General features: G+C 52.4%; 2 protein-coding genes across 2 annotated transcripts in view; one reads left to right on the forward strand and one right to left on the reverse strand.

Moving 5' to 3' along the window:
• Window positions 1–3,277: 3,277 nt before the first annotated feature.
• On the reverse strand, window positions 3,278–12,345 carry FKBP3 (FKBP prolyl isomerase 3). The gene is made up of 7 exons (XM_056851079.1): window positions 11,946–12,345; window positions 11,032–11,138; window positions 8,792–8,893; window positions 8,018–8,125; window positions 6,812–6,947; window positions 5,073–5,140; window positions 3,278–3,457 (listed from the first exon to the last, which is right to left on the reverse strand). The coding sequence occupies exons 1-7, from the start codon at window positions 12,343–12,345 to the stop codon at window positions 3,278–3,280; spliced, it is 1,101 nt and encodes a 366-aa protein (XP_056707057.1).
• Window positions 12,346–12,456: 111 nt separating this feature from the next.
• FANCM (FA complementation group M) overlaps window positions 12,457–15,643 on the forward strand; it is a 70,841-nt gene continuing 67,654 nt past the window's right edge. Inside the window, exon 1 of the mRNA XM_056851080.1 lies at window positions 12,457–12,949. Within this exon, the coding sequence (XP_056707058.1) occupies window positions 12,457–12,949 (493 nt within the window). The remainder of the gene's footprint in view (window positions 12,950–15,643) is intronic.

The raw sequence follows: 15,643 nt of genomic DNA on the forward strand, positions 1-15,643 counted from the left end.
TTGGTATCTCGCTGTACACTTAGTTGACCAGAGACTCAACCATCCTCCCCCCCCCCCCGCCCAAGTTATCAAGAAATTTATACAGAGAAATATGCTGAGTTAAGTGTCCTGTTGGGAATTTTTGAGCAGCAAGTCTGTGACGTTTTTATAAAGCCCCCCGGCCCTTCCTCCCGTGCATTTCCCCCCTACAGAGGTCAGCCGTCTGCAAACACTTCCAGAGCACCCCCCTCCCACGTTTGGTTGGCTCTCCCAGTTCAGTGGGCACAACCAAAAGCTGTGAGTTATTTTTTTTTTTTTTTAAGAAGGCATAAAAAGGGTAAGGCAGTGAAATGGCTGTGGGCACCCTTTTGAATTCAAGTGACTGAAATGAAGTGTTGCTGAAAACCATGCCGTGTTTGAGGTGGATTTTGTATGAAATTTTCATTGTACAAGTTTAGAAATTTGTTTGATGAAAATGTCTTTTTTTAAATAAAAACCATGCTGTGTAAACTGCTTCTGCTGCAGCATCATTCTTACTAAGGCGCCAAAGCAAACTTCAGCCTCTCTGGATTATCATTCCTACCCCTAATGAGAAGCCGCTTTCTGAACGAACCCCTCCATACGCCTTTCCGTTCCTGTTTTCTTTCCCTGTCTTTGTCCAACACCACTTCTCCAGCTGCCTTTCAGGGAAGGAAGGGCTTCCCCAGTTCGGCCACTAGCAAAGCTTAAAGATTGGGGAGGGGGACAGGCTGACCTCATAGCTTGGCTCCAGTAGGGGTGGAGTTGGTTGAACCTACTCCCCCCACTAGCAGAAAAGGGCAGGGAATGGGGAGAAGGACCCTCATTACACACAATGAACATCAGTGTCTACACAAAGGAATGACCTGCACTCCTCAGCTGTAGAAAGCCGCCCCACTGGATCAGACCAAGGCCCATCAAGTCCAGCAGTCTGTTCACATAGTGGCCAATCAGCTGCCTCCAGGAAGCCCCCAAACATGGCGAATGCAGCAGCATTATCTTGCCTGTGTTCCAGAGCACCTAATATAATAGACATGCTCCTCCGATCCTGGAGAGAATAGGGATGCATCATGACTAGTATCCCTTTTGACTAGTAGCCATGGATACCCCTTTCCTCCATGAACATGTTTACTCCCCTCTTAAAGCCTTCCGAGTTGGCGGCCATCACCACATCCTAGGGCAGGGAGTTCCACAATTTAACTAAGCCCCCTTTCCCAACAACCCAGCCCTGCAAAGAAAGGCTGACGGTAGAAGGCTGCCTACCACAACTTTCAGTGGAAGTTCAGGACGTTTTCGGGTCCTTTTGCACCCAGGATTCCCTGGTTGGGGTGCCTCGGCTCCCTGATACCCACTGAGTTTCCCAGGAAATGGGTGGAGCCTTTGAGAGGCAGGGTGCATTACTGGGTTTCCACAGATGTAATAGCAGCAGCCGCCACCACCACCGTAGGATGAGGTCTCCTTGGCATCCAAGCTTGTAGTCTCAGCCCCCCTTCTCCACAGAGCTTTCCTCTTTTCCCCTTTTGCAAAGCAGGGAGAAAGAAACAAGAGTTGGAAGGGACAACCAGGGTCATCTAGTCCAACCCCCTGCACAATGCAGGAAATTCACAACTACCTCCCCCCCCCACACCCCCAATGACCCCTACTCCATGGCCAGGATGCCCTCCCTCTCATGATCTGCCTAAGGTCTTAGAATCAGCATTGCTGACAGATGGCCGTCTAGCCCAGGGTGTCGAACTCATTTGTTAGGACAGCCGGATATGACATAAATAAAGAACAGGAGGGAGGGAGAGAAAGAAAAGGAAGGAGGGAAACAGAAAGAGAGAAAGAGAGGGAGAGAAAGAAAAAGAGGAAGAGAAAAGCCTCCCCCACACACGCGGCCCTGTGTGACCAGGCAAAAGCCTTCCCCACTCCCTCCCTGGCCACGGGAAGCCCAGAAAAGGCTGGGGGAAAGGGAGACTAGGTGCCTCAGCTCCGTCGGCCAGATAAAAGTCCTCCAGGAGCTGGATCCGGCCTGTGGGCTGCATATTTGACACCCCTGATCTAGCCTCTTCTTAAAAACCTCCCTCCAGGGAAGGAGAGCCCACCATCTCCCGAGGAAGCCTGTTCCACTGAGGAACCACTCTAACTGTTAGAAAATTCTTCCTAATGTCTAGAGGGAAACTTTTGATTTAATTTTAACCCGTTGGTTCTGGTCCGACCTTCTTGAGCAACAGAAAACAACTCAGCACCCTCCTCTATACGACAGCCCTTCAAGCACTTGAAGATGGTTATCATATCCCCTCTCCAGGCTAAATATACCCAGCTCCTTCAACCTTTCCTCACAGGACTTGGTCTCCAGGCCACTCATGTGATCATGTGTTTGGCTCCACCTCTTGTGGCAACCTCTCCAAATTCCAAAGGTGCCCACAGGCTCAAAAAGATTGGGGACCCCCCTCCCATTCCACAGAAACTTCAATTTTTCTTCTATCACTCCATTTAAATAAAGTTCAAGGCACTTGCAAGGACACCCCCCCCGCGCGCGATCTCACGAACAACATTACACCAGGAGCAAGTCCTTCCTGGACGGGAGACTGTTTATGACATTCTGTGGTATGACATTCACTAAAAGAGCAGCAACAAAATGCAGAACACCCCCCCCCCCCACCCTCAAGGAAGTCTTCAGATCAGCAGATGCTCTATAGCACCCGGGTGGGTGGGGGGATTTTCAAGGCCACAGTAGTATTCTCCTGGACTCAACAGGTCACAGCTGTCCAGTCATAGTCGGAGGGGGGGGGGGAAATCCCATCATTCAATATCCACCAATTCAACTTCAAAAAAAAGATTTGCATTTGGTGGAATCCTGGAGGGTGGAAGTTAAGGAATTTTCTGTCTGCATCGATGGCATCATTTCTCTCACCCCTGGCCCCCACCTCTTTGGACCCAAGGTCTTATGAACCCAAATGGAGCGGACTTCTACTAAATCAGAGCCTCAGTTCATCAAGGACGGTCTTGCCTACTCAGACTGGCAGCAGCTCTCCGGGGTCTCAGGCAGAGAAAGGTCTTTCACATCACCTACTGCCTGGTCCTTTTAACTGGAGATGTGAGGGATTGAACCTGGGACCCAAACCACAGCCCCTCTCCCCCCCTTTTTTTGGTTCTCTGTATACACCTAAGTAGCTAAGAACGTCCTGGTCAATTTGACTTTTAGTTGCTACGGTCAGATCAACATTACCCTAGGCATGTAAGAAAGGGCCACGAGAGCCAAACACTGATGCAACCCCGCCCACCCTTTCAAGATCAGTCAGGGGGTTGAGCATTTCCAAACTGCATTTTGGACCAGACCAGAATTGCACGCAGGCCAGCAATGTGTGCCGTAAGGATACTTGGCATCAGGTTGTCCTTTCTTCCCATAAGCCCATTCGGGTTCGATCTCCAGGTGAGCCTTTTCCCCTTTGCTCATGGTCAGCAGAGCCTCGTCCCACTGTGGGGGGAAAAACCACAAAGACAGCTGGATATCAGGGCAGGACCCCCAGGCAGGAGGGCTGTCTGCCAAAGAGGGCCTCCTACGACTCTTAACTGTGAAAGAAACTTCCCGCCAGCGCTTTGCCAGGGCTGGGCACCTACCACAGGCAGGTCGAGACCTTTGCCCTGATCAGGATTGGCCACCCACGGCCACAGTGGGTTGTAAGCGCCAGTATATGACTCCAGAGCGGCTGCCCCTGCTCATCTGCTGCAGCAAACCCAAGTAGGAGTCTGTTGGCACCCAGCCTTTTTTTTATTCTTGCACAAGCTTCCATGAACTAGAGCCCCCAGCCCCTCTCACAGAAAACAAAGGCGTGCTGGAATAATAATAATAAAAAATACATGTCTTGAAGGTGGCGCTAGAGTCCTGCTTCCCCCTTTTAAAAAACTGCTCACCATACAGAGGAGGAAGAAGAAGAGTTGGTTTTTATAGGCTGACTTTCTCTACCAATTAAGGAAGAATCAAACCGGCTTACAATCGCCTTCCCCTCCCCACAACAGACACCCTGTGAGGTAGGTGGGACAGAGAGCGCTCTAAGAGAGCTGTGACTAGTCCAAGGTCACCCAGCTGGCTTCAGCCTCTGCCGCTCATGTGGAGGAGTGGGGAATCGAACCCGATTCTCCACATCAGACTCCACCTCTCCAACCATCGCTCTTAACCACTACACCACACTGGAACCAAGTTGAAATGGCCCACTGGGAGGTTCCAGTGGTGGCTGCATGTAATTGAATATGGGCACCAGCCCAGTGCAATTCAATATTGCAAACAGAATATTTGCAACTGGATTGGCTTTGCCCAAACAAGAAAATCTCATGGTGAATTATTTGCTACAGCAACATGTCCAATGACAGGTGGAAAGCAGCATTACTGCAAAACGCTTGTGATTCAGAGTGCCTCTGAATGCCAGGTCGCAGAATCGTAGAGTTGGAAAGGGCCAGACAGGCCGTCTAGTCGAACCGCTTGCTCAATGCAAAATTGGGGGTCATCTTATACACAGAAGGTCGCTGCTCTCTTCTCCGCCCGAAGAGAGCGGGTGGGGATGAGCCCGGCTGGCCAGCCGGCGACCAGCCTTCTGATGTCCCCACTCTCTTCCCACTATGTGCTAAATAAATAACTGAATAAAAACACCTGAAGAATAAGTATCTGAAGAAGTGAGCTATGGCTCATGAAAGCTTCTACCCTGCCAGAAATTTTGTTAGTCTTTAAGGTGCTGCTGGACTCTTGCTCTTTTCTACTAAATAAAAACATGGAATAAAACCAGAGCGCTGAACGTCGACAGAGAGGCTGTCCAGCAAGACGCTTCACCCCAAGCTCATCTGCCGAATGTGTCTCCGTAACACCCTGCCTTGGTGTGCAGGCACCAATCCGTCCCCTTTGGCTCTGGTGTCAGCACAGCAGCACACAGCAAAGTGAAATGCAGCCCAGTCTGGCTGGTGTGACAAGAGACCTCACCAGAGAGGAAAGAAAAGGCACGGGGCTCAACGGCTGCCTGGGAAAAGGCCCTGCCAACGAGGGAAACAGCTGAGAGACTGACAGGCCCGCCCTGGCTGCACCTGCCCCGCAGCATACTCACGCCTCGGATCACTTTTCCAACACCGACTTTAAAGCTCAGCGGCTTCGATGCTTTCTTTTTCTTGGAACCTGAAAAAAAAAAGTTTGCTCTTGAGCTTGTCTGAATGAAGGCATCGAAACTCCTTGGTGCTCTACTGGTTCCTGCCTCCAGGTCTCTGACTCAAGGTCGGTCAAATTGGAAATTCACTAGGAGGTTGGGGCCACCTCAGGAACAGGCAGCAATTCCTGTGTCAAGGCCCGGCCTCCAGCACTGAGCAATTCCATTTGCTGGACTTGGCTTCTACAAAGATGGTTTCAAGAGAAATCCTCATTATATGTTCTTAATCAGTTTGGTGATACTGACCACCACCTCTGGGGCAAAACTGGCTGAAATTCAAGGGAGCTGCTACACAAATCCCATTCATCTCAATGGGTCTTGCACTAGATTATTATTATTATAGTTTGTTTTTATATGCCGACTTTTGCTACCACTTAAGGGAGACTCAAACTGCCTTACAATTGCCCTCTCTTCCCCTCCCCGCAACAAGACACCCTGTGAGGAAGGAAAGGCTGAGAGAGCTCTAAGAGAGCTGCGACTAGCCCAAGGTCACCCAGCTGGCTTCGTGTGGAGGAGTGGGGAAACCAACCCAGTTCACCAGATTAGCCTCCGCTGCTCATGTGGAGGAGTGGGGAATCAAACCAGATCAGAGTCCACTGCCCCAAGCCACCGCTCTTAACCACTACACCACACTGGCTTATGAGGGGTTTGTGTGTTCCAAAAGATGCCAAATTTTCAGTAAGAAAAAAATGTCCTTCGAAAAAAAGCAGGGTTGAAACCATCACCATCCTAAAAACATTAAGGTTTTCCCCCCTGTGCTTTCATATCTTTAGATATTGCTACTATAAAACTTAATCATCTCTTTAAACGTTCTCATAATTTTATTGAAGCTATGACAAAAATGTTGCATATGAATAAATGCATGTGTGGTGTAATGGTTAAGAGCGGAGGCTTGGAACGGTGGACTTTAATCTGGAGAACCGGGTTTGATTCCCCACTCCTCCTCATGAAGTCGGCTGGGTGACCTTGGGCTAGTCACAGATCTCAGCTCCATCTACCTCACAGGGTGTCTGTTGTGGGGAGAGGAAGGGAAGGTGAAGTCTGATCTGGAGATCCGGGTTCGATTCCCCACTCCTCCACGGGAGCGGCAGAGGCTAATCTGGTGAACTGGATTTGTTTCCCTACTCCTACACACAAAGCCAGCTGGGTGACCTTATGCTAGTCACAGCTCTCTTAGAGCTCTCTCAGCCCCACCTACCTCCCAGGGTGTCTGTTGTGGGGAGGGGAGGGGAAGGTAATTGTAAGCCAGTTTGATTCTTCCTTAAGTGGTAGAGAAAGTCGGCATATAAAAACTAATTCTTCTTCTTCTGTAAAGGAGTTAACTGCTTTGTAAGACGAGGTCTTACTCACCGAGCGAGCTTAGTATACCAATTTTGTTAGGCTCACCATAGTGCAAAACGAGGCATTTGGGCCGAGCGGATTCTCAAGGGCACAACACCAATTGGGACTGCTCTGTGTGGCCATTAAGCCATGCATCAGGAGATGCGCAGCCTTGCGCAGCTCCCATTAACCGTCCAACAGCCTGCACAGGAGGCCTTCCCAGCGCCAGGCACCTTGACTCAAGTCCACGCGAGCCTTTCCCATTCCAGCAGCCTCAGCGCCTCCGCTCACAACAACACAGGAGGCAGGCTTCAAACACTCACTCGGCTGAATGTTCGTGTCAAAGACCGTTCCATCTTCCAGTTTCCCTGTGTACCAGCAGTGAACGACATCACCCTTTTTGGGGAAGTTGACTTTGTCCCCCCTTTTCAGAATAGACTTTGTATATTTGGGGGGGCCCTGAATTAGGAAGAGAGAAGAAACACAATGGTCACCGTCCTCCTCTCACCTTTCTCAGCTACGCTGGCACAGCACTGTTCACAAAAGCAAATGTCCAAATCTCATCCCTCTGCAGCAGTCTGCAAAGCCCTCCATCCCTCCCCCCGCAGTTCTACCTAGATGTAGTTGTTGTGCTGTTGTCTTATTCTTCTGCTAGAGCATTAGTGTTTGTGATAACGTCAAGGTGCCTGGGTTTAATAGGTATTCTGTGTAATTATATGAAAGCTTTTCAATTGTTTTTAGTGATGTTAGCTGCTCTGAGCTTGGAAAGGGCACCTATAAATCAATCAATCAGTAAATGCATACATACATAAAACACACCTACCCTGTTAATTTGGCCAATTTCCCATAACCTTTTAAAATCAATTTCTTGATTGAAAGACTTTTGCCAGTGTGCCAGGTTTTAAGCTATAATCATTTTTGCAACTGTTAACGTATCAGCAATCGCAGGAGGAGCTAATTTTGACTGAGTTGGAAGCTGCCTCAAGAACCTCTCTAGAGAGACAGCACATCCATTTTCTAAATAAATAAAGCCAGACCAAGTTCAGACATTCGAAGCTTTCTCCACATAGAACCATAGAGTAAGAAGGGACCACCAGTCATCAAGTTCAAGCCCCTGCATAATGCAGGAAATTCACTACTTCCTCCCCCACACACACACCCAGCGACCCCTACTCCACACCCAGAAGATGGCCAAGATGCCCTCCCTCTCATCATCTGCCTAAGGTCATAGAATCAGCATTGCTGACAGATGGCCATCTAGCCTCTGCTTAAAAACCTCCAGGGAAGGAGCGCTTACCACCTCCCGAGGAAGCCTGTTCCACTGAGGAACTGCTCTAACTGTGTGAAAATTAACATCCTCAGGAATGCGCCGGCATCGAGAATGCCTGATTGGAACTGGAACTTCCATGAACATTTTACACAGTGGGAGATTCTGATGTAGCCCCATCGGTTGACCCATTCTTACCCCAGCGGCGCTTCCAGCCCCCCACTGCCCGAAGACCACAAACCTTGACAAGAGACCGACCTACCTCACAAACCACTTCCTCAGGCTTTGTTTCTTTGGGCTTGTCTTCATCGATCGTGACATTTTTTAACTGCTCCGTCACGTGCTCTGCACTCTCGGTGCCCTTAAAGCTCTACAAAGAAAACAGAGATCAGTGAGACAGCCAGCTCTGAACCTCCAGATAGCACAGAATGCCACAGCCTGGTTAAGCATGCATGTCACACTTTTTGAGTCATGGAACACTTTTCAGGAGAGAAATTCGTCAAGGAGCACTAATTTTCACCTAGCACCTATATGCTAAATTGAACGACAGTAGTATTTTTCTTTCCAGTCTCTTCACGGAGCACTAGGAGATATTTTGTGCTCTGTGGAGCACAGTTTGGGAACCGCTGAAGCAACAGAACAGGGGTCCCCGACCTTTTGGAGCCTCCAGGCACTGTTGGAATTCTGACACAGGCTGGTGGCAGCAGCCACAAAATGGCTGTTGCAGATGGCAGAGCCAGCCACGAAACGGCTGCCACAGCTTCCCTTTAGTGGCACAGTGATGATCCTTGTGCTGTGGTGGCAGCTGCTGTCAAAGCAACGGTTTAAAAAATCTGCACACCCAATCATCTCTCCAGTGGCCAATCAGAAGCCTTGCTGGGCAACACCCCCACCTGGCCCCACCCACTTTCTAAGAACCCTTGGTGGGCACCAAGAAGGGTGTTGGCGGGTGCCAAGGTGGCCACAGGCACGACGTTGGGTACCCCTGCAATACAATACAGCAAACATGCCAGTAGTGTCGCAAAGCTGGCCTCACCTTTGTTTCAAAGAGCTGGTTGTACGCTGCAATTAGCTGATCCTTGCTGGCAGTCTTGGCTACATTTTTAATCTGCCCGAGTAACTTGTGCTCTGCAAGGAACTAAAAGAAAAATCCGGAGAGCTAGGTCAACGCCCTTCCGAAAGAAAGAAAGCCATTCCCTTTTTCTGCAAAGCCATCTGGAGATGCAGGGCAGCGGGTGCATCCACACATTGCGACAAACCTCTGCTTGCCTGTAAGGACCACAGAGGCAATCGCCTCCTGCGCAGGCGTGCCCCTCTCTCTGCCCCAAGGTTGTCTCTCTTCACTACTGGTGGGAGGTTTTGGGGGCAGAGCCTGAGGAGGGCGGGGTTTGGGGAGGGGAGGGACTTCAATGCCATAGGGTCCAATGGCCGATTTCTCCCGGTGAACTGATCTCCATCAACCGGAGATCTGATCTCCATCAACCGGAGATCAGATGTAATAGCAGGAGATCTCCAGCTAGTACGTGGAGGTTGGCAACCCTACCCTGCCCCTACCCCATGCTCAAGACCTTTGAGTTTGGGAATCCCAGAACCACAGTCATGTCTGAATGCGTGCAGATGCCCGGGCTAACCCGCGTTTGCTTCCTCTGCACAAACTCCGGTCTTAACCTTTGGTCACGATCCAGGGCGGGGAGAGACAAAGTCCATTTTGTCCACAGGTGCATAAAAATGGGAATCGGATTCAATAAGGAAGCTTTGGCCTGCTCCCTCCATGTCAGCATGGCGAGAGGGAGAAGAAGTAGGTGAGACCAAGGAGTAGGGTTGCTTCTTCGCCATCGGCAGGAGGTTTTTGGGGTGGAGCCTGAGGAGGGTGGGGTTTGGGGAGGGGAGGGACTTCAATGCCATAGAGTCCAATTGCTAGGGTTGCCAGGTCCCTTGTCCCCACCAGCGAGGGGTTTTGGGGGTGGAGCCTGAGGAGGGTGGGGTTTGGGGAGGGGAGGGACTTCAATGCCATAGAGTCCAATTGCTAGGGTTGCCAGGTCCCTTGTCCCCACCGGCGAGGGGTTTTGGGGGGTGGAGCCTGAGGAGGGTGGGGTTTGGGGAGGGGAGGGACTTCAATGCCATAGAGTCCAATTGCTAGGGTTGCCAGGTCCCTTGTCCCCACCAGCGAGGGGTTTTGGGGGGTGGAGCCTGAGGAGGGTGGGGTTTGGGGAGGGGAGGGACTTCAATGCCATAGAGTCCAATTGCTAGGGTTGCCAGGTCCCTTGTCCCCACCAGCGAGGGGTTTTGGGGGGTGGAGCCTGAGGAGGGCGGGGTTTGGGGAGGGACTTCACTGCCATAGAGTCCAATGGCCAAAGCGGCCATTTTCTCCAGGGGAACTGATTGCTGTCGGCTGGAGATCAGTTGTAATAGCAGGAGATCCCCAGCTACTACCTGGACTTTCCCATTCCTGCTTTTGTTACATTTGATGATTAGACAAATATAAGTTCTTGGACGCAATTGTTAATATTTTTGATATTTATTTAAATAATATTATTTCATAGTAAATTGAAATATACATAAGGAGCCTTCGTGCTGTTGTTATTATTAGTACTTGGAGGTTGGCAACCCTACCTCTCTGTCCAAGGCGGGAGAAGAAGGGGAGACCGAGGAGGAAAAGAAACGCACCTCAAGGGAAGTTATAGGGAACCCCTGATAGGGTTGCCAACTCTGGTCTGGGAAATCCCTGGAGTTTTGGGGGCGGGCGCTTGTGGAGGGGGCAGGGAATTCGGGGAAGGGATTGCACCTGGAATCTATGGTATACCATAGAGTTTATCCTGCAAAGCTACTGTTTCCCCTGCAGGGGATCCGATCTCTAGTGGCTGGAGGTCCGTTGCAATAGCGGGAGATGGCCAGCCACCACCTTAGGGTTGCCAGGGTCCCTCTTCCCCACCGGCGGGAGGTTTTTGGGGGCGGAGCCTGAGGAGGGCGGGGTTTGGGGAGGGGAGGGACTTCAACGCCATAGAGTCCAATGGCCAGAGCGGCCATTTTTCTCCAGGGGAACTGATCTCTCTCGGCTGGAGATCACTTTTAATAGTAGGAGACCTCCCGCTAGTGCCTGGAGGTTGGCAACCCTACCTGTAGGGGGAAATGATCTCTGTCGCCTGGAGGTCAGCTGGCCTCCCGGCGACAGAGATCGGCTCCCCTGCAGGGGAAACAGCAGGGCAAACTCTATGGTCTACCACAGAGTATGGGCACCCTTCTGGGAGCCCGCGTTTCGCGCCCCGCCCTCCGCACCCCGTGGGCCGCCTGCTCCTGCAGGAAGCGGACGATCTCCTTCTTGGGCAGCGCCTCGCTCCGCAGCTCCTCGGGGCTCCAGGGGCGCGCGGGGTCCGCCATGGAAGGGAGGGAGGGAGGGAGGGAGGGAGGGAGGAAGGGGGCGGCCGGGTTTCAAGTTTCCCTCACGGCTCTCCCTCCCTCACCACCACCGCCCTACATCCCCCAGCACCCCCTGCGCGCTCCCTTCCACAGCGAACCCTCGCCTGAGTCCCGCGGGGCATGCTGGGTAGCGTAGTCCCTGCCGTTAGCAGTTGTTCGCAGGCTCCCCGAGGCGACGCCCCAGCGGCCGGAAGAGGCGCCCGGTGCATGCTGGGTAACGTGGCCTCGCTATTCGTGTGTGTGAGTGAGTGAGAGTGAAGTGCCGTCGTCACTTCCGACTCACGGCGACCCTATGAATGAAAGTCCTCCAAAATGTCCAATCTTTGACAGCCTTGCTCAGGTCTTGCAAATTGAGGACTGTGGCTTCCTTTAGTGATTCAATTCGCTATTCCTACCGCTATAAAAAGGTATTTACTTTTGTGCAAAAATAAGAAAAAAAAAGGTGCCTTCTTTATACCGAAGGCGCGTTTAAATACTGACGCCATAAACAGTGAAAGGGCTCCAACGACTAAGCTTTGCCAAGGCCCGCAAAGCATTCTGGGAATTGTAGTCTTCATGGGCTCGGCGCTGTCTGAGCGCCCGGGGGAGGGCTCGGAGGGATGTGCACGTGACAGTAAAAAGAGGATAATACTTTCCCCTTCCTTTTTAAACATAAATTATGCCAAGGCTCAGAAGATGTAACACGTTATATTTTATTTCCCTTTCCCCATGTTTCCTTTCTGTATCCTTTTTACAACAACAACAATAAAAGAGGACCAATGACTGAGCCGTACCGCAGACGCCCTCCTCCCGGAATCCGAGGGACTCTGGGAAATGTAGTACTGACGGCTGCGGCTCTGTATGAGCTGCTGGGACGGGTGTGCGGGTCCTGCCTCCGGCGAGCCAATCCGGGCGCTCGGCGGTGCCGCTGGAGAGGCCGCCGTTGGCGGGGAGCGCGCGTGCGCGTGACGGATCGAGGGCGGCGAGCCAATCCGGGCGCTCGGCGGCGCCGCTGGAGAGGCCGCCGTTGGAGGGGAGCGCGCGTGCGCGTGACGGAACGAGGGCGGCGAGCCAATCCGGGCGCTCGGCGGCGCAGTGCAGAGGCCGCCATTGGCGGGGAGCGCGCGTGCGCGTGACGCCTCGAGGGCGGCGAGCCAATCGGGGCGCTCGGCGGCGCAGTGGAGAGGCCGCCATTGGCGGGGAGCGTGCGCGGGCGTGACGGCTCGAGGGCGGCGAGCCAATCGGGGCGCGGCGCGGCGTGATGGCGCGGATTTCAATGGCCGCGGCGGGGCTGCCGTGAGGGCGATGCGGCCGTCGGGGGCCTCCCGGCAGGCGACGCTGTTCCAGGCGTGGGGCGGCCGGCCGGCGCCCTCGGGCAGCCGGCGGGGGGACGGCGATGGCGACGACGACGAGGCGCTGCTGCGGGCGGCGCTGGAGGCCGAGGCGGCGGCGGCGTCGGGGGGCGAGGGCGTCGGCGTCGGCGGGGGGCCCCTGGCGGGGGGCTTCGTGGGGGGCCCCGCGGGCGGGCTGTGGCTATTCCCGTGGGGCCGCGGCGTGGAGGAGCGGGGCTACCAGGTGCAGGCGGCGCGGGCGGCGCTGGAGTCCAACACGCTGCTGTGCCTGCCCACCGGGCTGGGCAAGACGCTGGTGGCGGCCGTGGTGCTCCGCAACTTCCACCGCTGGTTCCCCGCCGGCCGCGCCGTCTTCCTGGCCCCCACCAAGCCCCTCGTGGCCCAGCAGAGGGACGCCTGCGCGCGCCTCGCCGGCATCCCCCAGGCGCACATGGCCCGCATGACCGGTGGGTGCTGGCCCGGACCCCGCCCGCGTTCACACGTGCACGGGGCTCCCAGGTCTCTCCCCCCTTCCCCCCCCCCACAACTCGCAACCTGTCGATAGGAATCTGTAGAAAAGAGGGGCCGTGGCTCAGTGGCAGAGCATCTGCTTGCCATGCGGAAGGTCCCAGGTGCAATCCCCTTAGTCCACATGCATGTCAAAGCATGCCCCATAAGGACCCTCTTGCTTTAATCCCTGTACTTATCTTTTTTCTGGTAAAGGAGCTCTCCTTCTCCATGCTTACTGCTTATGCCACTAGTAAAAGTCAATACAGGAATTCAGATAGTAATTTATACCCATTGTTGCGAGCCCTCTCCTCTGCTGCCAACAGGAGCAGCTCCCTGCCCTCCTCTAAGTAACAGCCCTTCACGTACTTAAAGGGAGCAATCATGTCCCCCCCCCCCCCCAATCTCCTCTTCTCCAGACTGAACATTCCCAAGTCCCTCAGCCTTTCCTCGTAGGGCTTCTTGGTCTCCAGGCCCCTGATCATCATTTGGAGAAATGATTGGTCTCCAGAAGAGGGGGACAAAGATATCCTTACCTTAGGCCACATGCATGTCAAAGCATGCCCCATAAGGACCCCAAATGCTCTCTTCTGCACTTTCCCCCTTCCTTCCTCTCCCCAAAACTGCTTATGCCACTAGTAAAAGTCAATACAGGAATTTAGATAGTTTCAGAGGGTGACCATGCTGCTCAGCAGTAGAACACCTAATCCAGGAGGAACTTAGAGACCAACAAGATTTTTGTTTGGGGGGGGTATACGCCCGCCTTCAAGAGTCAAAGTTCCCTTTGTCAGATACACGAGAGGAGCTTGACTCTCAAATGCTCATACTCTGAAAACCTTGTTCCTCTCTAAGGTGCTGCTGGACTCGAATCTAGCATGCATTTGGAGTTACAGCTGTTTATTTGTTTGCTTGGTTATTTGTTTAATTCACTTGTACACTGTGGCTCAATGGTAGAGCCTCTGCTTGGCATGTGGAAGGCCCCAGGTTCAATCCCCAGTGGCATCTCCAGCTAAAGGGACCTCTGTGTATTCCTTGGTGGTCCCCCATACGAGTTCTAACCGGGACTGACCTTGCTTAGCTTCCACAATCTGACAGGGCCATGCTAGCCTGGGCCCTCCAGGTCAGGGCACACGTGATAATTAAATTGTGGAATTCCCTGCCAGGGGAGGAAGTGATGGCTGTGAGTGTAGACAGAGGTGAGGTCCATTAATGGCTACTAGCCATGGTGCCTGAAGGAAGTCCTCATATCCAGAGTAGCAAACAAACTTCTGATCACTGGGGGTGTTGCGGGGGAGGTAGTTGTGAGTTTCCCTCATTGTGCAGGGGGTTGGACTAGATGACCCTGGTGGTCCCTTCCAACTCTATGATTCTATTCTATGACCTTCTATGCCACCGCTGGCCTCTGTCCAGTTTGTTGGCTCTCAGTGTCAGCTGACTGGCCGCTGTATAAGAGAGGATGCTGGACTTGATGGACCACTGGCCTGATCCAGCAGGGCTCTTCTGATGTTCTTAACCCTAGCACAGGTGCACGTGTGGCAGGGGGATGACTTCTTCCCTCTCTTTGCCTGCTGGTCCAGCTTTTCTATTTGCAGGCTATCTTTAACAGGGGGAGCATTTAGAAGGGATTCTGCACTTGCAGACTGACATGGCTGCAGTCTTCCTTATAATTGTTGGCCTCTGCTGCCTTGTTTCTCTGCATGTGTCTGGGACTAAGCCTGTCTTTTGCTGATGGTGTTGTGGGGTGAGGTAAAGGAACTCATTGGTGGGATCTCCCGGTCACACTGCTTTCCTCCAATCACAGCCCAGTTGCAATGATATGCTGTGTAAATGCCAATTTCCATGGGTGGGTGAGTGAGTCAGCTGGCTTCACATTTAAATCAAGCCCCAGTGGAGAGGGCAGGCATGGAGACGGAGCAATCATCTCCATCTTAGTACAGCAGTTACCTTGGTGATGTAATATAATTAAGTGCTGTCAAGGTCCAGCTGACGTCTGGCAACCCCTCATAGGGTTTTCAAGGCAAGAGATGAGCAGAGGTGGTTGGCCATTGCCTACCTCTGTGTATCAACTCTGGACTTCCTTGTTGGTTTCCCATTCAAGTACTAACCAGGGCCAACCCTGCTTAGCTTCCAGGATCTAACGATCTCTGGGTAGTCTGGGCTCTTGTTTGGAATGCTATTTGAATAGGTCTAGAGATAAACCGAGCTTGGATTTAAGACACCTGACTAGATTAATTTTTTGTCTGCCTTTCTGTCTGCAAAAGTTGCCTAAAGGAGAAAGCAAGTAAACCTCAGAACCAAGGAAGATAGTTCTCATATAAAGGAAGAAACAAATAATAAATAAATATGAGATAGATCACGATGGGTAGCTGTCAGGGGTGCTTTAAGCTGATCCTGCATTGAGCAGGGGGTTGGACTAGATGGCCTGTATGGGCCCTTCCGACTCTGATTCTGTGATAGGTATTTTTGATTGTAATGCCACCTTGAACACTTCGGTAAGTTGGGAGTTTACTGATATAAATTAAATTCTACAACCTTAGTGGTTTGCCTGCTTATACTTATTATTTGACAACTCCTCGTCTTTCTAGAGCCTTCTGTTTAGCTAGGCTGAATGCTAACCCCTCTACGGTTATGCAGGGCAGGATTTTGAATATACC

This window comes from Euleptes europaea, chromosome 6, assembly GCF_029931775.1.
Source record: "Euleptes europaea isolate rEulEur1 chromosome 6, rEulEur1.hap1, whole genome shotgun sequence".
Classification (NCBI taxonomy): domain Eukaryota; kingdom Metazoa; phylum Chordata; class Lepidosauria; order Squamata; family Sphaerodactylidae; genus Euleptes; species Euleptes europaea.